The sequence below is a fragment of the Cyclopterus lumpus genome, chromosome 23 (assembly GCF_009769545.1).
Source record: "Cyclopterus lumpus isolate fCycLum1 chromosome 23, fCycLum1.pri, whole genome shotgun sequence".
In the NCBI taxonomy this organism is placed as follows: Eukaryota; Metazoa; Chordata; class Actinopteri; order Perciformes; family Cyclopteridae; genus Cyclopterus; species Cyclopterus lumpus.
In genome coordinates this window covers 8564186-8589838 of record NC_046988.1, presented here as the reverse complement: position 1 = coordinate 8589838, position 25653 = coordinate 8564186, and the positions used below count along the sequence as shown (strand labels likewise).

The 25653-nt window shown below is 41.3% G+C and overlaps 1 protein-coding gene across 2 annotated transcripts in view; it reads left to right on the top strand.

The window, feature by feature from the left end:
* The window catches only part of LOC117726142 (putative homeodomain transcription factor 2), a 34129-nt gene extending 8749 nt beyond the window's left edge, over positions 1-25380 (top strand). The window contains exons 3-21 of one of the 2 annotated variants that reach the window (XM_034526236.1): positions 3172-3252; positions 11272-11328; positions 14869-14938; positions 15087-15245; positions 15756-15921; positions 17473-17634; positions 18755-18983; positions 19084-19230; positions 19351-19507; positions 19646-19716; positions 19835-19963; positions 20058-20143; positions 20384-20576; positions 20708-20839; positions 21091-21177; positions 21530-21685; positions 21763-21858; positions 22067-22192; positions 22774-25380. In XM_034526236.1, coding sequence (XP_034382127.1) covers positions 3208-3252; positions 11272-11328; positions 14869-14938; positions 15087-15245; positions 15756-15921; positions 17473-17634; positions 18755-18983; positions 19084-19230; positions 19351-19507; positions 19646-19716; positions 19835-19963; positions 20058-20143; positions 20384-20576; positions 20708-20839; positions 21091-21177; positions 21530-21685; positions 21763-21858; positions 22067-22192; positions 22774-22794 — 2289 coding nt within the window. In that variant the 5' untranslated portion in view covers positions 3172-3207 and the 3' untranslated portion in view covers positions 22795-25380. The remainder of the gene's footprint in view (positions 1-3171; positions 3253-11271; positions 11329-14868; positions 14939-15086; positions 15246-15755; positions 15922-17472; positions 17635-18754; positions 18984-19083; positions 19231-19350; positions 19508-19645; positions 19717-19834; positions 19964-20057; positions 20144-20383; positions 20577-20707; positions 20840-21090; positions 21178-21529; positions 21686-21762; positions 21859-22066; positions 22193-22773) is intronic. The other variant, XM_034526238.1, reaches the window with a different exon arrangement.
* The last annotated feature ends 273 nt before the right edge of the window (positions 25381-25653 follow it).

Genomic DNA, 25653 nt, shown 5'->3' with positions numbered 1-25653 from the left:
TGCAGTAATTGAACACCAGCCCTGTTTTTATGTGGATTTAGCATTGACATTGGTTTGATCTCAAAACATTTTATTATATGTGCAGAAAGAGTAAAATATGTAACTGTACTTCTTTGTGCCCCTAATCACCTCTTTATTTATTCCCCCCCCCTAAAATAGTATATTTGTATTACACGAGCAGACAAATTAATTCTTAAAACATTAGTCGATTTAATGGATAAGTTAATCATCTGAAAATGTATGCGCACCCTTGTCTGGTTCAAGCTGCTTTTCTCTGTTTTATTTTATTCATAAATTTAATATCTCTTTGTGCCATTCATCAGATAAAAGAAGCACATTATGCATTTAAAAAGGCTGCATGCATTAGTCTGTCCATTTGTTGACATGAGGGGGTTCTTTTGCTTTTGTTTTCAACTCAATTTGAACTACATCTTTTCTGAAGTGTGTGTGTGTGTGTGTGTGTGTGTGTGTGTGTGTGTGTGTGTGTGTGTGTGTGTGTGTGTGTGTGTGTGTGTGTGTGTGTGTGTGTGTGTGTGTGTGTGTGTGTGTGTGTGTGTGTGTGTGTGTGTGTGTGTGTGTGTGTGTGTGTGTGTGTGTGTGTGTGTGTGTGTGTGTGTGTGTGTGTGTGTGTGTGTGTGTGTGTGTGTAATATATTTATTATTATTGTCTTTTTTTTCGAGGCGGTGCACCCGACAGAACTTCCCTGGTTTCCTCTTTTATAAACTACTTTGAACATCTTGGACTCTTTTAATGAAGATAATTGCTGCAGCGGTAAAACAAAGGACTATTCCGTCAATCTAACTTTTATTTTCCTCCCTAAAAATGAGACGCTTTTGTAGTGCGTATGTAAGCTAGCCAACACAAGGCACTTGTCCTATGAAATTCACATAGTATGTGAATGTGGGATATCTGGGTTACTCGAGTGTGACTGAGAGGCGAACTCTCTCTCCGTCTTGTGTGTTTATGTGAACAAAGGACGGACATATGGTGTCTGGGCTTTACATACTTCCTTCTTCCTCTCTTTCTGTCCATTTTTCCTTTTTTTCACCGCCTCTATCTCAGTGCCTCCTAAAAGTTGTAATATGAAGGCCTTTATTGACACTGTAAACCCATTAACTTGTGTAACCACTGCACATAAAACGGACACACCTTTTAAAAAAAACCTCCTTCCCCCTATTAAGTTGAACTAAATATGCCTTTTGAGTAAAAGCAAAAAAACAAGTGTGTACTAAGTCAGGAATAGTGTGGCTCAGTAGTGAACGATAGAGGAAGGAGTGATGATCATAATCATAGACAACAAACAAGATACACTCTTCCTGTTGCTAAAAATATCTCTGGCCTTCTTGGGCAAAAGTGCACGCACGCACATGCACACACACGCACGCGCAGGCAGAAATGCATTCACATCTCTGCTACCCTATGAACAGCGTGCATGCAGCATTTACGGATATAAGAAGAGGGTTCTTTGCCGTCAGCTCAGGGTTTGCCGTCTGTTTATACGACTTGCAGGCTTCTGACGTTGAAATGATTCACACTGGGCTCCAAGCTGAGTTTTGTTTTCTCTTCTCCTTCCTGCTTTTGAGCTTCACATTCTCACATTCTTGACACACTGAGCTCGGGCTCGCTCACATGCGGCTTTGAACGCAAGGACTGTGACACTCTTGCGGTAACACTCTTCTCTCCGTTTCAGGTGGCGACTTTATCGCACATATAAACACGAAGTGTTGCGGTTTGGTTGTTGGCAGATGAGCTGTGGAGCTGACGGTCCAGTAGTATGACCCCCCTCACACACACATTTATGTCAAAGTAAACTGCATCACAGACTGCAGATGGCCACTAAATGAACTATATAAAAAATATATCTGATAAAGTAACAGCACTTGTAAACACATAGATATTAGGAATGAAATGATGACTCATAATTTACTGGAGACGGTAACGTGAGGGATTGACTACCCCGCAGACTGAGGCCGGCAGCACAAACAAGTCTTCACATGCAAAGCAGGACGTCTTTACTCTTTAAGGTGCACACTTTGAGAGGAAAGCTCGAAGAAAAAAAAAAGAACAGGAAAATGTCAACTTGTCATTTCATTAGGTTGAGTATTATTTCCCGATAACTGATGACACCGTAGCGAAACCGGTCAGCTGCTTCTGTCCTTAGTCAGCCCGGCCTGCAGCCGCTGTCCTCATCCTTCTCCATATATCTCCCACTCACGCTGCAGGACAACACTTTGCATAACAAAGGAATGCAAAGAGTGAGAAACAGAAGAGCAAGGAAGAGAGAACAGGGGAAAAAGAGCCTCCGTGTTTTACAGCGTCTCTGATTAACCGCTCTCCTTGCCTCCCTCTAGAACCGATTTGAGCATCGTGAGTTCGCTGTTGTCAAAATATAGCATGAGCTTAATGAGTCCTATTTGTCAAATACAATTTTTGAAGCGTGGGTTTGTTAAAGTGGTTAAAACTTTGTGTGCTCTGGTTCCCTTTTTTACAACCACAACAATCAAGCTTGCATCACTTCCATCACCAGAAGTTCCCGTTTCAAAGACATCTTACAGGAATTACAGTGTGACTAACGCAGATATAAGGTTTATTTTTATTACAGTGTGACTGTAACGCAGACACACTGCAGGCCTAATGTCCTCTCTGCACACCGTCATGGATGCATGCTGGCTCTCTGTCATGTGAACCTCCCAGCAGTGACCCAGATATCAACAATCAATTGATTTGAATGCAATGTAAGGTTTATTTTGTTGGTGGCCAATCGTGAATTATCATCAAGTCATATATTGACCATAAAAAAGCATAAAGAAATAACCCGAGGTCTGAACAAACGCATGGAGGGATATAGCACCTGTCTGTGATGCTTACATATATGTAATTATTTACAGAATGAAGTCAATGTCAAGCTTTCTTTTCTTTTTAGCGATGGAAAAGCTTGGAGGTTTTGTGCAAAGATATATATTTTTCGTAGTGCAGAAGTTTAACTTTTTTTTTTTATGGTATATTTATTGCATTTAATTTATTACATACTTTTTTGACTTCATCCACTTGTTATTCATCAGCTGTCAGGACAGGACACACCTTCCTACCTGCTATATAGACCTCAGTCCTCCTCTCGCTCTCCTCATTACTCACACTGCTCTCTCTCTCTCTCTCGTGTTGTTGTTTCAGTCTAAGATGCCCTAGACGGGGAGAAGGGAAATGTAAATGGCTTCCAAAGTAAAAGATGCCGTGGTGTGGTACCAGAAAAAGGTAAGACGCTGTACATTCTTTGCATTGGCATGCTGGCTTGGTGTTTGTCTGTCCACAAACCAAGAAAACAATGTTAACATGTTTGTGGCAGTTGTATATTTACACCGTAGTTTTGGGAAATAAAGTGTCACTAGAGAGCAATGTTCCACATTGGATGCTGCAGTTTGATTCTAAATGCTAAAAATCCTTACATTTTATTTAGCTTAGTTGTCTTTGCATGAATTAAGTAAACTTACAGCTGTATCTTGAGTTTGCTCAGTTGCCATGAGTTGTCAAAATGATTGTATAATGGTCAGATATCTTACTTGAGTATTTAAAACACATGGATGCAATGTGATGTCTGCAGAGTGTGTTGTTACTATTAGTGCCTAATGTTTAACTTTATGCAATATTAAAGGTACGAGACAAATGCCTTGTGCTCAACCAAGAAGTTTGTTATTGCACACTAGAGCCTGATATATACAAGCCAATACCATACATTTGTTCTTTTTAAAGAAGGCCATCCACAATGTGTACTGAGGGACGTGTCAATGATCTAACGTGCTCTCTGAGGGCCAAACTATGTTCTCACAATGCTGATTCTAAATGACCTCAAAGACGTCTTTGGCATTTTGCTACTGCGATTAATTGTTTCTCGAGGCAGAACTACAGTTGCCGATGCATTGATTTATTGGTTTAACATCTGGCGTGCTAAAGACGGCATAGCTGAAACATTTGTTTATTTTGTATTTACACAGCAATTGAATATGTAGAGTTTAAAAAAAAAAGTGAAATGTGATTACATTTTAGTCTTTTTGATGCTCAGTATTTTGGCACTGACCTCTTCAGTCTGGCGGGTCGGCACAGTGTGAAACCAGGCCGGTGTTGTGTGTCTTCTTGTTCCATGGTCTCGGATATCAGATCCTCTGCTGGACTCCAGCGCTGCTCCCCCTGCAGCTCTCAGCTTACACATTCTGTCTGTCCCCACAAACCTGTCTGTCCGCCGTGACCCCGTCTGTCCTTTCTCAGGCCTCATCTGCTCGTCTGTCTGTTATTATTCCTCCACGACCTCGCTTTCTTTTTTAATTTTTTTCCCCAAGTCTTTGACTTGAAAAAGTCGGTCTCTGATCTCTTGCTTACACCTGGCAGACGTGGACGTCAACATAAGCTTTCACTGGAATCCGATCGCACTGAAGATGACTCGTATGAGAAGTTACAGCCTTTAATTAAAGGTCTCAACTCTTAAACACTGCTGTCTGCTTGAGACAAACAATGATTGTCAATTATAATAGCAGGTTTTCTCATCTTTGTATTTTCTTTTGCTCTTAAGTCCTACATTTAATTGTGTGCGTGTGCGTGCGTGTGCATGTGCACTTTAGCCAAGCTTGTCTAGGCAGAGACGCACCAGAGCTGAGTCATGAATGAGTGAAACTCTTTTGAAGGAGTGAATCACACCTGTCTGACTGTCCTCAGGGCATCTTTATCTCTGACATCTCTTTTAGAGTTATATTTTTCACCTTCAGCTTTCTGAAATGTAAAGGAGATAAAACGCACTTTCTCTGCTCAACGTCATAACCAGGGCTTCTCTTGTTTTTGCCGTTTGTGTCACCAGGACAGGATGATCACATTTTTCTCCAATGATTCAAAGACTTTTTCTATATTATTTATTATTAACTGGCTGATCAAAAACCCTGCAGGCAAAGGAACCTTGACGGGTAAAGACGGGTCCATTTCAGCTCTAAAAATCCTCCAGTTCGTGCCAACCATTCAAGAGAGAGCAGGCGGTTGTCTGGTTTGGCATTAAGCAAACACCTGAGATCTTGCCAAATGAATAAACTCTGCCCCCAAGAGAGTATTTAGGCGTGCATGGTGGAAAATAACCTGTTGTGTTGTGTTGTGTTGCCTTAGCTACTTGTGTGCGTTGTGTAACTGATCAGGACATCGCTCAGTTTATTTTGTACACACTTGTCGGAGTGAGATGCCTCCTTTTATGTTTATTTGTTTTTAATTTGTTTTGGTCCCCAAACCGTCAACTGCTCATTCATTTGGTTCAAGGAGAAGGAATTTACACGTAATCCTTGAATGCATCTGGAAAAATACAAAATCACAGCATTTGGACTCAAATCCTGGAGACGGATACCTAAAGAATGTGTGAAACTAGAAGTATGGTAGAAGAGTCTCAAAGCAATGGGCAGTTTTTTTTTGTCAGAAAGGTAACAAGCTGGTCCTACTGACCTGAAGACATTGCAGAGCGTCCCGTGAAGCTGGACCTCCCATCCTCTTCTCTCCAGCCTACGAGCAGTGCGCCTCCATGACTCAGTGTATTTCTGACTGCACTATTTCTGCAGACAGGCCGCATATAGACTGTTATGTTTGTGTGGAAGCTGCTTGTCTTCCTACCACAGTGCCTTCCAGTCTAGATCGGTTCCACTTGTTTGTGTTTTTAAATGTCTGACTCATAGTGCTTACTAATCGTCTGGTGTCGCCAGCTTCTTGTGTCATGTCGGTGATATATTTTTGCTTAAAACGTTGCACTTAAATAAATCCGCTTATCGTTTATTCCTGTGGTGGCTTTGGAGCCTTTTAAAAATATATATATATTATACGACATGCGCAATATAATTCATATCCTTGGTATGTGGGTGAGATCTGTGGACGTCAAGGCTCAGCGTGAAGAGTCTCCATGAAATTAGTTTATATATGGAGGACATGACTATATTTGGAGTAGAGACGACACATGGTGTGTCGCGTAGCTTCATATGTTTATTTATATAATACCTTTTTATTATATCAAAAGCTGTCTTTGTCTCACCCCAAAATATGTCTGTCAATCTGGACAATGCACCCACAGTTAGAAAGATCCCATCTACCCGACAGCTTTCCAGACAAGACGGCCATGAAGGGCGGAGGTTGAATCTCATTCATTTGCTCGAATCTGCCAGTTGTTGTTATTAATAGTAAAATTGGACCTGAAACAGTTTTGCGATCAGTAGATGGACGGAAAATTCATTGACAACTATTTTGATAGTTGCCACAAATTTGCTCGTTCCACTTTCTCATATATTTTCTTTGCTTTAATTGAAAACAAATGAAAAATGTTTGGGTTTTAGTTTGACATTTGAAGATGTCCTCTTGAGTTATAAGAAGCTGATTGACATTGTTGTTTATATTCTGACATTGCATGGACAAAATTATTAACAACATAATCATTGAATTAATTCTAATTGATTGACTGTTATTAGTTGGATCCCTAAACTGATCACCATTATGTTTTTCATAGCTTAACCCATAACCGCTAATTAATCGGCACCAAATTTCACTGAATCTCCTTTATTTGTCATGTGAAAAGAAACATTTTAGCAACATCGGCGTTTAAGCGAGTGGAGAGATCTGACGTACACACACACACACATACACACACACACACACACATACACACACACACCTGTCTGAGCTGAAAATAGACCTTACACACATCTCTCTGTGTGCGTTGCCATGGTGAAAACCCAGCAGAGGGTTGACCTGCACACCACGACCAGCTGTCTGACCCCAAACGGGTCTTTCAGTCATTTAATCCTGTTTTGACTTTTGTTTTTTTCTTCTTGTGTCCTTATAGGAAATCACGTATTTAATGACTATCTGTTTTTAAATTTTTTTTAGTTTTGGGGTCAACTGTCATCACAATTTTTGAGAACCAGTTTGTTAAACATCAAATTGTTTTATTGCTGTAAACTCAATATCTTGAATGAATGATTGATGAAATAAAAAAAAGTTGAATGGTTGCATAATGAAAATAATCATTAGTTTCAGGATTTTGAAATGTAACATTTTATTTATTCTTTCATTGTCAGTCCTTGAACATCTTCCATCCGTTTGCACACCTCTCTAACATGAAGTGTCCTTGTATACACACTAGCGGTGTTTCCACTGGTGGTTTCTCGGTGCGTCAAAGCTCACCACACCTAAACTGACTTATGTGAGGGATGGCTTATAGGTGAGGGATTTTCCAGGACAGCCTGGTCCACAGTAGAGAGTACCACAGTTTCCAAAATATTAACACTGTATAACGTTTAAATGACTAACTTGTATGCAGTTTATCTATAAATGCAGCCGACACAGAGCAGCATTGGGATTCATTTGGAGTCGTATCTCTCCATCTGATGAGTGGAAGTCAAATATCCACTCCTCTTTCAGTTGTGTTGTCACCACCAACCTTTGAGAGAAATATCTGGCAATTTAGTATCGCGGTGCTCCACTATGGTCACCAGCTGCTGACTTTGTCTGTCAGCCAATTGGTGCTGAGCAGGGAGTGTACAAGGAAAACGCCACCTGTTGTGACTGGAAATCACAGGTGACTGAACCGCGATGATAAAGTGATGATAAAGTGGTGAGCTATGAAACCAAAACACTGAGCTGGAAGATGTTCTGTGGAGCAGAGCAGGTGTGATAATTATCTGTGGGGTTGTCACTACGACTTACACCTTTCACATTACACCTTTTTGCATTTCTCTAAAAGCAATGGTTCACATTGTTTTTCCGAGAAGTATTGCTGCGAGCAGCTTTAAAGTCACCGCTCAAGACTGAGCTCAGGGTGGCTGTGTTTTTAAAAGGCAACATGCTCCACACGTATCCAATAATCAAGTTTGTGGTACTTGAAGCCTAAAGCTAATCTATAATAACAGCAGTTAAATGGAAAAGATTGACAGCTGATAATTGATGTGTTAATCTTGCGAATATCTACTGGAGACGCGCTTCAAAACAAACCACATCTCTGTGTGAGAGACACCCCCTCCATTGCAGAGGCAGTGGTTATATAACTCTGTTGCTTCACCGGCATTCTCTCTCTCTCTCTCTCTCTCTCTCTCTCTCTCTCTCTCTCTCTCAATCGCTTCTGCCTCCGTAGTCATGGTGACCCCAGCACTGCCGCAGCAGCAGCACACTTGGCCTCGTCATCCTTCCTTCTGGTGCTCTCTCTGCACTTGATTTGTTTGTCAAATCGCAGAAGATCGATTTGTTTCTCTCTCAGTGAAATCAGTTTGCTGTTTTGCTGTCTGACCAAGAATATTTCTCTCCTGTCGGTTACTAAAGCAACCTTTTTAATGTAGATTATTTACGTATATTTATATTTTTCCCCGGGTGCTTCACTGCAGCCTGCTGCTCCTTAATAACTAAGGATGGGTCAAATGCAGAGAAGAATTTCCCTACTGTGGGATCAATAAAGGATTTATTATTATTATATATATATATATATATATATATATCTATATATCTCATTCAAAGAGTGTGTGGGGGGCGGATCTTCAGTGCCATTAATACCACCCTGTCAGATCTCAGTTACCGCATCATTGTGTGATGTAACGAGGGATTTGTATGCGTCTGAAAATGACTCCTCTTTCCGTACCTGCCCTCCTCGTATACACCCTCTCTGCTTCTTAATCTTACTGCTGCGTAGTCTGCTCACGTTTGCCCTCTGGCATACACTCGAACATCTTCTCCTTTTGTGTGTGTGTTTTTTTTACTAGGTTCAATGATGTGGAAATGTCAGCCCAAATGACACACAGTTAATCAGTAAGACAGAATGCTATCCGGTGCTGAGAATATCCCATTTTTCACAACTGGTGGAGCCTCAGAATCCACATTTGTCATTCACTCCCAGTCGTAATGTCAGTTGTTATGTTGCTGAAGAACAGAGCAGTTACCTACAGGGCCTTATGCGGCACTAAAAGAAATCACTGTGACCATGGATCAGCGATGCACTCCTGTTGCAGAAATGGTACTTAATACGACTATAAGAGTATTTCTGAATTGTAGAGTCTCACCACAATGTCCCCGTAGAGCTGGTGTGACGCGTTTGACTGCATCACTTGGTGCCCAGCTGTCATGGAAGTGGAGATGTTAAAATGTCTTCGTTTCAGACGACTTCAACGCTCACAGTTGGCTGAAGAGTTTAGTCTGAAAGTTGTGAGATTTTGTCAAGTACTACTTTCAATCTTAAAAGTTATTAAACACTCCCTATTTAACTGAATGTTTTTTTGTTTTCTCAGAAGGGCTGAAATAAACAAACCACTTGAAGGCTTTGGACACAGACAAAACAAGTTGAATCATTTGTGTGCGAGGTTATCAGCAGTCGGATGACATTTCTGTTATGTAAAGCAGTAATTGTGTGCGCGATGGGGTGACCTGCAGCCGCAATCAGTATTTCAGAATGAAAAGAAAAGCATTGAAAGAGTGATACCAAAAAAAACAGTTCAGGCTCAACGTGACGCACTGCCTGACCCACATCCGATGCTGGTGTTTAACACAGGGATATCACAAGTCATCAGGGCTATCCAAGTAAAAGCACACACTTATTCCTGTTTTATTATCCATGAGAGAGAGAGATTGATAAAGGACGCCTTTTAACTGACATAAACACTTTCTCGTCTCTTCATGTTCTTCTATGCTTGTCTTTGACCTCCCTTTTCCTCTCTTCTTCTCTTTCTATCCATTTTTAATGACATCTCATTAATCATGCAGACTTTCCACTGGCGAACTTGCGTGATGACCCAGACTCTATGCCTGAAAGACACACACACACACACACACACACACACACACACACACACACACACACACACACACACACACACACACGTACGTGTATACACTGATCTGCGGAGGTCAGATCCTTGACTGATCCTCTTAAGTCTATAAAAAACGCTGTATGAGAAACTAAACAATTTGACTTCTGCCTCCCAGTTTTTCCTCTGCTAATCGTTGCTGTGTGGATTTAAAAATCTGACAGTGTGAAATTGCCACAGTTTGACCTTGGAGTGTGTTTTTTTGTTTTGTGTGTCCCCAGGGACGGATATCTGAACCAAAAAACCAATCCATCTTGTCCCCACGATAACGGCTCTGTCTGTCGTACCACGCTCATAGGCACACTGACGAATCTCTAAGTCGTACATCTACATGAGTACGTGTTGACCACTCCACTAGCCTCATGCACCCATCCCACCTGTACACACACACACACACACACACACACACACACACACACACACACACACACTCTGCAGGTCTATTGATCTCTGTGACAGTGACAGGTGGTGCTGCATGCATATCCCCCTTCGAGAGACACGTTGATACATTTAGCACAAGATCACGCTGTCGTAGAGGTTTCTGTTTTCTTTTCTTTGAGTAGATCATGCCCCTTGTGGACCAGTTACACAGGTTCTTAACTCGACTTTAGAGAAGATGAAGTAGAGACAGAGGTGAAAGAAGGCTTTTCTGTAGATTATGGTGTGTTTTGTTTGTGTGTCAAATGTGATCTACTCAGCAGGTGTGGTTTAGTGCTAAACTATGTTCACCTTTTCAACTCTGGAGGGGTTCCACAGCCTTAATAATATGGAAAAGTGATGCTGAACACACACTTTAGGAAAAGGTGTATAATATGATCCATTTGATGCCATAAAAACACGGGTTCAATATTTACCAGTTAACATTGTAAATGCAGTTTCAAATACTGATATTATTACAGAATATAGTCATGTCAAAGTTGGTGGTATTTTTTAAATAAGGGGTTTAAGGGGTTAATTACTGTTTTTCTTTGTCAAAATTAAATGTTGATTGCCAAGTTTAAAATTCTAATTTGTGGTGAAAAGTATTTATCACCAATCATGTAGTGACACGGTTGTAAATATCCAGCTTGTTTTATGAGATCACGACGGCTCCAGTTGTGAAGCAAGAGCTTTAAAATGCAAAACGCCAACCATAATGATCTGTTTGTGCAGACTCGTCACAATATTAGAATCCGTTGTGATGGGGGATATAATCCTCCATAATAATGATAAGGATGCATCGAAGGGGCGTTGGCAGTTCCCTTTTGATTTCAAGGAGATTATTTAAACTTCTTTAACTAAGCGTAGATCCTCTGTTAAAGGGAAGTTATTATTCCTCTTTCTCCAAGAGGACGTGTGCAAAGCATCTGGAAACTAAAACCTTCTGTTGTTCTTCTCTCCACAATTCATCATTAATAATTTCTCCTGTTTGTTTTTCCAGATTGGCGCCTATGACCAACAGATATGGGAGAAGTCAGTGGAGCAGCGGGAAATAAAGGTGCGATTGTTTCATCGTTTGCTCCGTGTTTCTGTTATTTGACGTCTCTTTTTTTTCTCCCTTTTTCATTTTCCTCTTTGTTTTCTTTCTGTGCTCTGCGTATTCTAATTGTCTCTCCTCATCCTCTCTATCTTCTGGTTCCCTGTTTGTCAAAGTTTTTCTTGTCTTCTCTTTGACTTCTTGTCTTCACTCTTCCACCTTCCTCCTCTTCGTCATATTATTATCTCTGCTGCCTCTCACCATGCTGCCAGTTCTTTTCCAATGTTTTCTTTTAACTCTTTCCTCTCTGCCCCCCTGGCTGGGTGTCACGTGCCCGTCTCTCCTCATCTCCATCCCCTCTTCTTCCATCCGTCTTTTCCTCCTTCTCTCCACAGTTTATTTCTCTGGTGAGTATACAGCGGGGAGGACGTCCCTCTTGTTGTCCCACAGTGCACATCTGCTTCCCACGCTGTAGCCAACTAGACTGTGATTGGTTGGTTTGATCGCTCATGTCAGTTGCCATGTCAGAATCCCGCTGTGTTTATTAACCCCGCTCTGCATTCACACTGTAGCAACACTGCTTTATGGCCGGCTGCAGGAAGAACTTGTTTCTTTTTCAAGTTCACCTGCAGCCGGACAATTAATGGAACTGAGCAGCTGTGGCCTCCAGAGTTGCTTGTCAACACACAGCTGGATGAGCACGAGTCATGTGATCAGGGTGGCACCAACACGTTGGTCTTCTTCAACTCTTGGACAGTTTTAGGGTGGAAAGAACTGCAATAACTCAGACTTAAAAGGTCAGCTCAGATTGATAATTGATACAAGACAAAACCGTTTTTCATGGTTATTGAGCTGCATTTCCGTGACCAGAACAGACGTAACCAATTCAGCTTCCAGTTAGCGGACATCTGCATTTGCTCTTCCTTGTTTATCATATTTTATTCTGTTGAGTCCTACATCACATAACAATATAATGTATCATCATAATATAGCAACACTACAAAATAAGGCATATATGAATTATCTACACAATTAGACAATATAACAATACAAAAAAGATATGGGGAAGAGTTACGATTGATAGAAATTAAAAGACAAGGGAAAGAATAAAAGGAAATCGATCGTGATAATTGCTTAGTTGATGCCATTGCATGAGGTTTTTGGCGCGATTTTTCTGCGCTATAATATTCCAAAATGTCATAATTAAACAGGTTAAATGACATAGTAGGAAGTGGAGACACTGCAGAGTGGTATAGTCATAGAAACGGGAAAACAAGTCTTTTTGTGTCACTATTACACAATTTAATTCTCTACCGCCTACATTACCCAAAATATATTTTTCGCTTTATTGATATTACTTTGTGGGTTTTAAATTGGGGTTAAAGGGACAGTGTTGTTTCTGTGTGTGTGCACGGCTTGAAGCAAGAACTGTGGGAATTAGAGCCTCTCCACCGGTCTGCTGTGACCATTTGACCTTTAAATCCTTCCCCCCTTGGATTGAAGAGAGATTTTCTTTTAACCAACATTACCAAATTGGGGTCCGAGTACCTGATGCAGGCTGCCATATTTTCAGGGATACATTTAGTCTACTTGTTTTGAATGAATAAAGACATAGATGGCCTCTGATGAGCGGTTTCTGCTTTCTGTCCCTCCTCCGCCTCCTCCCTACTGTACCTCTTGTCCTGTAAACGGCAGTGAGAGACGCTCTCTTTAATGAGCTTAAAGTCCAGAGATGTACACACACACACACACACACACACACACATAAAACACTACACTGTGTCCTCGGTTCTTCGTCTGTCGAGTAATTGGTTTCTCAGAGATTGTATCGGCCGCAGACAGCGCTGCGTTTATCTTTGCATAGGATGGATACTCAATGCGTCAGCCTTTCACCCTTGTGAACTGTTTATTATAATGTTTATAGCCTCATAAAAAATGTAGATAACCAATTCTTCTTTTAATCTTGTGGAAGAAACAGCCGCTCATTTGTGTCTTTATTGCACGCTGTAGATTCCTAAAAAGCATAATAGATAACAGAAGGTGTTATTTTAGCAAAGCACGAGAACTGAAATAGTTCTTTCTTTCCCTTCTGACCTTTTGACATTGCAAAAACAAACAAGACAATACATATATTATATATCTTATTTAATCATTATTTATGCAACCTTTTGGCTAAAGCATGTGTAACACTCAATATAATTCATAGACCGTTTCTAAGTGTTAAGCTCTGCCGAGGAAAACCAGTCGCCACCCGCTGGTACAAACGGAAAACTACAATATATCCTGCTGGGTTTTTATTGTTGAAATACATTTTAAATATGTGCAGTTTTTAGGTGTGTATCAAATAGCGCAACATAAGCATGAATTAAAAGTAATATGACCACCGGTGTTTAATAAGGATTGTAAACAGCAAAGATAGCAGTTTCTTCTTAATGAATGACTTTCATACATGTTGGAGCAGGTCACTGAGGCAACATCGCAGCTTGTAACTGAAGGAGAAACTAGCTTAAGAGACCATGAGTATCACAGAGATAAGATCTGTGGCCAGGCAGGATATTTGTGAAGGACTTTAATGCTGCGGTAAATCTACTGCCAAGAGGAAGCTATTGATCGGCTTTTAGCCCTGCATTGTCGCACACACACACACACACACACACACAGACACACACTGCATAGTAGCTTGCTGGTTGTGCTATTTAAAGAAGGACCACAATCAAGCCTCCGTATCAAACAATTTACTGATAACACAAAATCAGATTGGCCCGTATGTAAATATTAGCATGAGCCAGTCCGATCCAAGTGCACCTCGTTGTGGGATATTTCACAGCCCGGTTGAATGTGACTGAAAAGAACCGTTCTCCAGTGTAAAAGTGACGACGGGTCTAAAACTCAAATGGGTCCTTCCAAAGATAGCTGCACACACACATTCGCACCTTTTTTATTTATTCTTCTCTGCGGTCGCTCACAGAGAAAGGCCGTCCTCACACAGACGCAGTGTAATACGTGTTATAGGAGGAAGTGGTTGGTTGGCTCAGGATGTCAGTGTGTCACAGGGGAGCTTTACTCCCCGGCTCATAAACTGCACAAAGCACCAACTTTTAAGCTGTAACAGCAAACCTCACTGAGATGAATGACTGCCGTGACACACTTTTTGAAAAGACGTAGCCGAAAGGCCTTTTATAGATGTTTTCTTCTTATGTCCTCCTGAATTTTGTAACAAATGCACAGTAGCAAAAGGGACTCCACATTTAGTCCGACTCAATGCTTTAAAGTGTCAAAACTGGTTTCCAGATCCCGCTGAATTAAATTCAGATGTGTAGACGTGCGTCTAGATGCCTCTGCAGTGAGATGGAGAATAGAGCCGTTAGCTGCGTGAGCCTCGATGCACGGTGTGCCTCCTCAATGTGTGTGTGTGTGTGTGTGTGTGTGTATGTGTTCATGAAGGCATAGCGTGCTGCATGAGAAGCCTCCTGTAGTTGAGTTCCTGCGTGTATTAATAATGTGTTTCTCTTTCTTTCCTCGTCTGGCATTGACTGTGTGTTGCTCTGTCTCCCACTGCAGGGCTTCAGGAACAAGCCAAAGAAGACGGGGCATGTCAAACCAGACCTTATAGACGTGGATTTGGTTAGAGGTGAGAAGAAAAATGTCTGTGTGCAAACTTCTTTTCCATCAAGATAATTAGAAAGAGAGAGGATAAATAGAAAGAATAACTGCCTTTTGGCTTAATTAGTTCTTCTCGTTAATACTAAGCATGTGTATTTGCTTCTCTTCCTCCACAGGTTCAGCGTTTGCTAAGGCCAAACCAGAGAGTCCGTGGACGTCCCTCACCCGAAAAGGCATCGTCAGAGTCGTCTTCTTCCCGTTCTTTTATCGATGGTGGATCCAGGTTACCTCCAGAACCATTTTCCTATTACTGCTGGTTCTCTATCTGCTGCAAGGTGTGTGTGTGTGTGTGAGTGTGAGTGAATGCGTGCCCCTTCCCCACAACCTAGTGAAGGATTATGCCGTTGGTCTTTATTTCTTATCTGCAGTTCTTCTCAGAATACACATGGTGTATAGTGTCCTCCCAGGTTACGCTTGCATATCTGCAAAAACACTGTTAATTCAACTGTACAGTGTTTTCCACCACCGACACAATGATGACCTTTATTGCCGTTATAGAGCTGTTTTATTTTCTCTCTCTCTCTCTTTTTTTTTGGTCACTCTCCGCGAACATCTTAGAAAAGTATCTGGATCTCTAGCACCTTAACTTTCTCTGCATATAAGCATTGTAGTTATATGGACATCACGTATCGATGTAAGGCTATCTGAAATCCATTTAGTGACCATTGTGACTGGAAAAACAAAATGATAAAGTGTATAGCTTCCTTTGGTGTTAAAACAACATTCACACTGCCATTCGATTTCTCTGTTCATAATGTAATGGATGCCATCTTCCAAACGTGCAGTTGCAGCAGCAGCCCTGTATGTGATCATCCCCCAGCCTCATGGGATACCGACCACCGAGGTGTTTGGAGCCGTCTGGCTCATGTTGCTGCTGGGCACCGTCCACTGTCAGATCGTCTCCACCAGGACCCCGAAACCGGCCTCCAGCAGCGGGGCGAAGAGACGCAGGTAAGCTCTGGGAAAGAAAAGAGGAAGTGCTGCTTAGGAAGGAAGGAAGGAAGGAAGGAAGGAAGGAAGGAAAGAAGGTGCAGAGAGGAAAAGAAGGGAAGTAGAGATCGAGCAAGGGAAACGCTGGAGGAGATAAAGACGAGAAGGAGAAAATGGACGAGGTCTAGAAATAGGGAAACAAATGAATGAGAATGTCTTTTGTTGATGGATTGCGTGTTTCTCACCGTTTGCTTTCTGACAAGTTCTCAGTCAGCTTCTTTCACAAAAAGAATGAACCTGAATCAAAGCATATTTATCATGGAGAGAGTTTCTGTCGACATCAGCAGACTCTTCTCAGCTTTCCAACTTAGTTTAATATCCATTTAATCTTTATGAATTATTCTGCTCTTTAAAGGATCTTTTGCATCTGGGCAAGAGTTAGGACCAACATTTAAGTCATTGTATTATCTCTAGACTACATGCTTGCCAGCCTTGGAATCTCTCCATGATAAATATAACATCACTGCTTAAAGACGAATGGGATTTATTGTGTGTGTGAAAGTAGAAAGTAGCTTGCCTTACTTGTTGTGTTTTTATAGTTTTTAAACTTGCAGTTTGTGGTTTCTGCTCCGCCGGTTCACAGTTTCTGGTTCACAATTATTGAAGACAATTTTCAGACTCTTGGGAAGAAAATTGGACCATGCCACAGTTTTGGAAAGGGTTTGGAGGAAGCGTGGTCATAATAGTGGTTGCTCCTTCAATTAATACATTTTGGATCTCTTTTATTAAGGAAAGAGGGAAAAAAAGGTCAAATTATAATTACACAAGATTCTGTTCCTCTGTACATTTCTCTATATCTGCCTTTCTCTCTTCCTCGGCCAAGTCTTAAAGACATTTTATCTCACAGATAGACAGAAAAATCATTCTCCAGGTCTGAAAGTGCATACAGTCTCATACATCTCAAAGCAACAAATATTGTCAACAATTCCCTATACAATTTTTGAGGAGCAATTCTGCAAAAATCTAACTTTTATGTTCATATACTGCAAAAGTAGATATAACCAAAATAAATGTGATATCTGGGAATTTTTTTGCGTCGTGTTTTGTCCCTTTTTTTTTTTTTTTACCCCGATAAATTTTTCAACACCCTTTTCTTTCAAATAAAAACATTGGTCTTTATTTGTTTTGTATGAATACAGGTTGTACATGAAAAGGTCTGTCATCTCAGAGCATGTCCTCTTGATATTGGAAAGCTCTTACATTTGTCCAACACGTTTAGTTTTTTATTGAAGAATCTCTACTTTTGCAGAATAACAACCTAAAATGGGCAGAATTGGCTTTTTAACTGTATCGGCATCTGTGTCCGGCGGGCGCCTGAGTTTCGGCCACCGGTACTTTTGCTTTTTGAAACATGGCATTGTCTCTTTCTCTCAAAGTAAAAGTATTTTTTACTGCTAACACTTGTTGAAATCATAATAAGAAAATGCAACCAGGTTCCCGGTGGACACACTGCTGTAGCTTCAACGCTCCTCTTTAAGTCTCTCTCCACTCTCTATTCTTTTCAAACTGAAGGAAGTTGAGGAAGGCATCTCAGATGGAGGTGCATAGGGAAGGCGACGGGTCTAGCACTACCGATAACACACAGGAGGGGGCGCCACACTCCCACTCAGCCAGCAGCACATACAGCCTGGGCACTCTCTTCCAAGATTTCTGGCATGATATCTGTAAAGCTGGGTGTGTATTTTCGTTTCTCATCTTTTTAAAACGAGATGATATACAAAGACGGGACTGGGGTTCAGTTCACCAAATGGTCAATGTTCAAAGTTTTATAGTTTTTGTCCATTTTAGTTGGAATAATTTAGTTGTTGTTGGTAAAAATCTATAAATGTAATCAAATTACATTTTGTCTTTTAATCTTACTGGTTACTCTTACACACGTACGTTTGATATCATTATTTCTGAACTGAAATACTAAGAACTGAATCCCGGGCTCGAGTGAGACCTAACCTGGGCTTTGACGGCTGCAACGTCTCTTCCTTATCTCAGCGTTAACTTTGACCCTCCTAATAAAATAGGTTGACTGAATACATCCCATTTGATGTTGATAAGCAACATTGTCTGCACAACTATCAATTCCTGAGGCACCAAAATGTAACACTGAAAACAATCTTTAGTCTTTGGCACCACTGTGAGGAAGGAAGGGACGTGCAGCTGATTTTAATGTGCATGACTTGCTGACTAAGCTGTGCAATAAAGAAACATGGGGCGTGGATCTTTGCTGGGAAAGAAATCTACCAGAAATCACTTTTGACTTTCTCCAAAACAATGATACACCTGTCATTTGAATTTGACCACAACTGTCTCCGACTGCTGCTTCCTCCCCAAGTTTCTACTTTGACCAGCTTCAACAACAGTGTGGAACATTTCAGAGCACTAAATAACTTGTTTCTTCATCTATTGATTATCTGCCACTCTCACCCCCCACTCAGTCAGTCCATTTTTCTCAGTGATTATTAATGCTCACCGTCAGTTGAGAGTACCAGTAGCACTAGGTTTAGTTAATTCAACTTATTCAGAGGTTTAACTGAGTCGTTAGTACAGCAGCAGTCCTCCAGTACGTATTTCTTCACCAATATTGGTGTTCATTTTGTATGAATGTTCCACAGTGATGTGTTGAATGCTTCCTCTTAGTGTGATTCATCTCGCTGCATGTCTTCTTCTGAGACTGCCCCGCTGTGTTTTTATCTAAACATCTGTCTATCCATCTGTACATGTCTATCTTTTTCTATCGCTCTCTCCTTCTCGCTGTTTTCTTCCACCTGTCCTCCATCTCTTCCTCCGCTTCCTCCTTCAGATCTAAGAAGTCCAAACTGTCCATCGACAAGTCGACCGAGACGGACAACGGCTACGTCTCGCTGGACGGCCGGGTGACGAATCGCAGCAGCGAGGAGGGGCTTCAGCTCCACGAGCCGCGATGTGATTTGCTGAACCGGGCTGATGAGGTGTGCTGGAACTCTCTCATCCAGCCCGCACACATTCACCCCCCCCTCGGCACGGGACTGATGCTGGCGAGCGGCACCAAGGTGATCCATCGCACCGGAAACACACGTACTGTGTGGCTGCTGAGGCCACAACACGGCCGTCTCTCCAGGGTGTGGCTGATGTGTGGATTCTGTCTCTTAGGAGCCAGCATCGGATGAGGCGTCCAGTGAGGAGGACCCTGAAGCATCCTACAGCGCCCTCCGCAGGGGAGTTGAAAGAATGAACAGTGACTCTACGCTCCGAAACCGCAAGAATACACACCACTACAAGAAACACTTCGCTGTGGAGGTAAGCACACACAAGGCGGCACGTTCACTTTTAGAAGCAGTTCAATGAATTTATACCAGAAAAAATGGAAATGGGATAAAGGCACATTGTTTCATAACAATCCTCCCTGCTGTCTGTCAGGAAGTTCCCAAGTCTGGCACCAGCTGCAGCTCCAGATGTTCCAGTCTGAGGACTCAGGACTCAGAGAGCACTCGACACGAGTCTGAGACGGAGGACCTGATGTGGGAAGACTTCCTGCACTGTGCCGAGTGCAGATCATCCTGCACATCAGAGACAGGTCTGAAGATGAGATTATAGAATATCTAAAGAAGCATTAGAATATGTTGTTTTGATGAACCTGCTAAAGTCCCTGATCATGGATCATCTTTTAGGGTTTGTAGTGTAATTTAATACTGTGACTCCTTTTTGTTTACAGAGGGCGAAGGAGGTGGGACGCCTGTCTGCCCCCCTGCTAAAAAGGAATATCGAGACGACCCTTTCCATCAGGTCTGTGAGGCCTCTTCCATCAGACATGTGGCTTGCTTGGACTACAGAGCGACGTGGCAAACAGTAAATCGACAGGTCAATAATAGTGTGTGTGTGTGTGTTTGTTTTTTGCCCTCAGGGTCAAGCTCCCTGGCTGCACAGCTCCAATCCCGGTTTGGAGAGAGTGAGCGCCATAGTGTGGGAGGGCAACGAGTGTAAGAAGGCCGACATGTCCGTTCTGGAGATCAGCGGGATGATCATGAAACGAGTGAGCGACAATTCTCTTGGTCCTCAAAGACTTAAATGCATTTAATGTTTGTGCAAAAAGACAACAAGCCGCCTGTTTCTCCTCCTCCCTCCAGGTGAATCTCTACAACCCTGGTATTGGTTACCAGGTCTTTGGGAACCTGGTTTCAGTGACGCTCGGCCTCACACCTTTTGTGTACAGGTACTGCTGGCTTAACATACGGCAATTAAATATATTAAGTTTGGGGGTTTAAACTTCTAAAAAAGAGTGAAAACATTGAGGAGAAATATTTACAAATACTTATTAATAAAAAACTATGTCATAATGTTTTACTTAATACATATTACAAACTGTCTGTAGTAGGGGGGGGGATGCTCACTAATAGTTATAAAAGTACAAATATTTAAATGTTTGCTGGTTTACTTTCTCCGTCTCCTGCAGGCTGGCTCAGTACAGTGACTTTGATCAGCTGACCACGCTCTCAGCCAATGAGCTGCTGTCTGTGGCGCTGGGAGGCGGGACTGGATCAGACGCCTTGGTCATCACCATGGTAACGCTCAGCTTCCTGGTACGCGTTTGCCTTATATGGCTCTTCTTCTTCTTGCTCAGTGTTGCGGAGAGGACCTACAAACAGGTGAGCCGAGGAACTTCTGAGTTCTTGCTTTTACTGGTGAAGCTGCTCCAGTTGTTTAGTTGGATGCTTCAGTACGAACTCTCCAGAAGGTTCTGAATAAACTCTTTATCGTTCATGTCTGTGTGTTTCAGAGGCTACTGTTTGCCAAGCTGTTTGGTCACCTGACTTCAGCCCGCAGAGCCAGGAAGTCTGAAGTCCCCCATTTTAGACTGAAGAAAGTTCAGAACATCAAGATGTGGCTGTCGCTACGCTCCTACCTCAAGGTACCGGCCTCATGATGAAGCTGTGATTCCACTTCAGCCGCTCACCTTTTGACTGTTGATTCTGAATAACAAATTGAGTGAATGTGCTGTGTAACTCATATAACTGGTGGCCATTTTAAATGCCTTTTCAACTTTTATTTCTACATCTGTTAATTTGGGAGTTTGGCTTTCACGACTGTGGTAAATGAAATATATAGACATATAAATATATATACATATATAGGGTGTAACTGGTACGGTTGCGATTGCAGAGACGGGGTCCTCAGCGCTCGGTGGATGTGATTGTGTCGTCTGCCTTCCTGCTCACGCTGTCCGTCGTCTTCATCTGCTGTGCCCAGGTACTCATCGACACATTCAAGCTTTGGGGTCCAAGTATGTCGACTTTAAATCGTTATCTTGGTGATACCTGGATTACAGGTAACATGTATTACTACGTCCCATCGTGTGACCTCAAACTCAGTCTTTAGTAGTGTTCAGTAATTCCGTGAGGCGGTTTGAGTGTGAACGTAGTCTAGATTCAGGCGTCTCTTTTAATTCTACCACTGGAGGGCACCACCATCAGATATTCTTTTATTCTACACATAGTGGCTTTAAGTTCATCAGAAAGCCTTAAAAAAACTATAAATTATTATCCCAAATAAGCCTTCTTTACAGACCGATAAATGAACTGGCCTCTCTCTCTTCTTCCAGTTGCTGCACATCCACGACACGTTCCTGGAGTGTCACTACAACTGGGAGCTGGTGATCTGGTGCTCTAGTCTGTCTCTGTTCCTGCTCAGGTTCGTCACTCTGGGCTCTGAGACCAGCAAGAAGTACAGCAACACCTCCATTCTGCTCACTGAACAGGTGAGGCCGAGTCTACGCGCGCGACCGCACAGCCGGCACGTCTTCACACGCCGACACTGATCCGCTGTGTTTCACAGATCAACCTGTACCTGAAGATGGAGAAGAAGCCAAATAAGAAAGAGGAGCTGACACTGGTGAACAACGTCTTAAAACTGGCTACCAAACTACTCAAGGTATTGGCCATCTTCAAAGCTCGAGGTTTATCTATCAGGATTCTTTTTTTATTTTTATTTAAGGCAGAATTCTCTTTCGCATATATATATATATATATATATATATATATATATATATATATATATATATATATATATATATATATATATATATATATATATATGCCTTATAATCTTAACAACCGTTTGTTCCCCTCTCCCTCTCCAGGAGTTGGATGCTCCTTTCAGGTTGTACGGTTTGACCATGAACCCTCTGCTCTACAACATCACCCAGGTGGTCATCCTGTCCGCCGTGTCAGGAGTCATATCTGACCTACTAGGATTTAACCTGAAGGTAAGTGTGTGTGTGTGTGTGTGTGTGTGTGTAAGAGACAAAGAGGTTTATGGTTTTTTATTTTCTGTCATTGGGCTGAGAGGCTAGTTAAAGTCATGCGGTCAGACCAGAGAGCGGTACTGGGAGCTCGTGGTGTAGAGACTGGGGAACGCTTCATCCCATCATATATCGGTTTGACATTTATTTGTCACCGCGGTCACTAAAAGGAGGATACTTGGTTCATACTTTGTACGGATCCACCTGTGATAATAGCTCATTCACCAGCAACCTTCCGTCTTTGTTACGATGGCGTCTGACATTTAAAGCTCGGGATCGACAGACGAGGCCAAAACAAGCTTCTCCTCCATTTTCCACAGTGGCGCCGCTTTTCTGAACGATTCAGAGATCTTCAACTTGATGCTTTTGATACTTGAGTGTATTTTGCTTTTGTGCTTTCTTCAGTGGCGTTGTCGAGGCGGGTCTTCTTCAACCTGCCACGGGCTGTGCTTTCACTTCTTATTTCAATACTGCTGGAAATGGAACTGGCATTTTCCCCTCATCACCCTTATTAATCCTGTTCCTGTCTTACTTCCTGTTCACAGCTGTGGAAGATTAAATCGTGACAGTGAACGGAGAACGGGCGTCAGCCTTCACTCTCACGGACTGACTCACTGAACGCTCGTCTGACTGAGAGACGGAACGTCCCGACACATTGGAGTGTTTTCACCTTCAGTTCCCACTTTGTGCAATTCAAAAACTATTTATTTACCCACTCAGTGTTTTCTACTTAGGGTTTATTTGAATTGTAGTTAAAGTATGGCACAAAACAATGCTATATTTGACCTGTCTACAAAAAGTGTTAGTATTATTATAATTAAGCATAAATTATGTTTAATGTGATGTTTGAACAGTTTTCATTTCAGCTCATTCGCATATTTTAAAAGGCAAAGTATCGAGCTGCCGATGGGACGACTATCATTTTATTGTACGTTTTTGTTTTATTTGCTTCAACTTAAAGTTATTATTTATGTTGAGTTCATTTTAAAACAGAATTTCAAACTGTTACCACCTTAAAACCTGTTTTTAAGAATCCACATGTTACTCCAATGGGTTTCTTTCTGACAAAAAAGAAATTGGATGGAAGATGAGTCTCTAGTTGACTTAATGGTCAATTTGAATAAGTAATACAAATTATCTTCACAGATGCACGCAGAGCATATCCTCAAAAAAACAATCACAAGGATACTTTATTATCTTAAACTTGGCTGCTTTGTTGAAAGCAACGGTCCACGCACATTAAAGATACATTTGCTGTGATTGATGGCATTTCACAAATAACCTCTATTCCCTATTTTTGGCAGCTCCCAAAAACACTGTTAATAGATGTTAACCGTTCTGTATTAAAGGTTTTGAATTACCTGAGAACATTGGTTCTTACTGGGGAGAGGTGAAGTGTCACATGACCTCAGCAATGCAAAGAAACAATCATCCAGTTCATGGAAATAACAAACAATAGGTGACATTAACAGACGCCTCTATTTACATTTAAAAAGAGGCCTTTCATACTAATATTTTAGTGAGTGCGATTTCACGACCCGTATCAATGGATTTGATAGTATTTCTGGTAATACATGTCCTCAGTTAAAATAACTTCTGTAAGCGGAGCGTGACAACTTCACTTTTAAGGGCATATTAGGACATTAGCCTATTCCTCTCAAGCTTCCTAGTTCACATAAGATCACTTCTGGTTAGCTCTGAGTCACATGTGGTGTTTTTGTGATGATCCCGATTTATTGTTTCTGTGTAAAAGAAAACACTGATTTATCTTTTCAAACTGACTCTGTGGTTGAGGTCCAATAGTCTGTTTGCTGAGGTGAATGACCCAGTGGCAGCCTTGAGAGAATCCAACCTTAATGAAAGGAAAGGAGATGATGTCGCCCCCTAAGTCCTTAAGGCGGAGCAATAACCAGTGCAGTCGTATTCTCTTCGCACCTCGTGACGTTTTCCATCGAGATCAAGGAGATTTATTTATTGTCCACCATCTTCTGCGAGCGTCAGAAAGCTGAGCATTAAAGTTCTGCTCTATATAGGGATTTGGTTTATCATCTGAATATTAGTTGTTGGTCTACAGTTGATGATGCAAAATGACAAAGACTCCTAAGTGTCTGAAACAGTGAACAAGGAGTGATTTTGGACACAGACTATTCTATTCTAAAATAAGTAATTATATAGTAGTACAACACGGTATTAAATAAAGAAAAACATTTAATATTGATCAAAAAGGAGCATTTCTTTGTTTTTGTATCGTTGCAGTTGAAGGCCATCAAATGTAGTTTTATCACTCCTTGAACCCAGAGGTCAATAAAATGTATGAAAGCCGTTGAGCTCTTTTCTTTAACCGAGATTGGACGGTTCCATCTCAAATACCGGTTCTTAAATTCAAGTGGACGGGACGTAGAACTTGATCTCACGCAGCCAATTAGACGGGCGAGTGGTGCGCAAAGAGCGTCGGCCTCTTCTCTGCCACAGGTTTCTGAACACTGCAGTCAATTAACGCAAGTCTGAAGCACTTTAAAAACCTGGAAGAATATAAATGACATCTTGTTTCATTGTCAGGAGTTTTGTTGTTGTTGTACCTCACCGGCTTGACGTGTGTGTGTGTGTGTGTGTGTGTGTGTGTGTGTGTGTGTTGAATTTATGAATACGTTATTGACAATTCACGTCACTCTCTGAAGTAAATTCCTCATAGTACATGAAGTCATCAAAACCCACAGAAAATATCTTAAATGTGTTGGCAGTTTGCTGAAAACAATTCATTCATAAAAATGCATAATCCTCGTCATTGTGTTTGAGGGAGAAGACCAAAGTGCTTGTTTTACTTTTTTGTTTTTGTTTCTCTGCTGGAAGAAAAAAAAAGAAGAATGTATTTGCAGCATTATGCTTTAAAAATATATTTGTTTCCCTTTGGAAATACCTTTTAAGTTGTATTATTGTTTTCTATTCGGCATAGTGCTTTTTGTTCCGTCACCATTCATTTGTGAAGGTTGTTTCTCTCGAGGCACGATTTACTGTTTACGGAACAAACGCGTATGAACATGAATCTAGTTAAAGGACTCTGATTTTCAGAGTCTAACTATTTAGATTTTTTTTTGTGAACTGGTCTGTCCACATGGTCTACATTTTTTTTAAATAAAAGCTCAAATAAATGGATGTTGACTGATTCTTTTGTTGTTTTCTAGCAGACAGCAGCTGCCATAAAGGAAAAGTGTTCACTCAAATAGAGCAGGAACATAACGGTGCTTTAACTTTGTGATATATAATTTATATATAAAATATATATATGAATTGAAGTAGTTAAGAGACGACATGCATAAACGTTATATATTTAAGTATCGCATTAACTCATTTACCTTTTTAAAATATGCATTTATCCAGCCGACTAAACCAAATTATGTAATGTACATAAAATGTCAACCAAGATT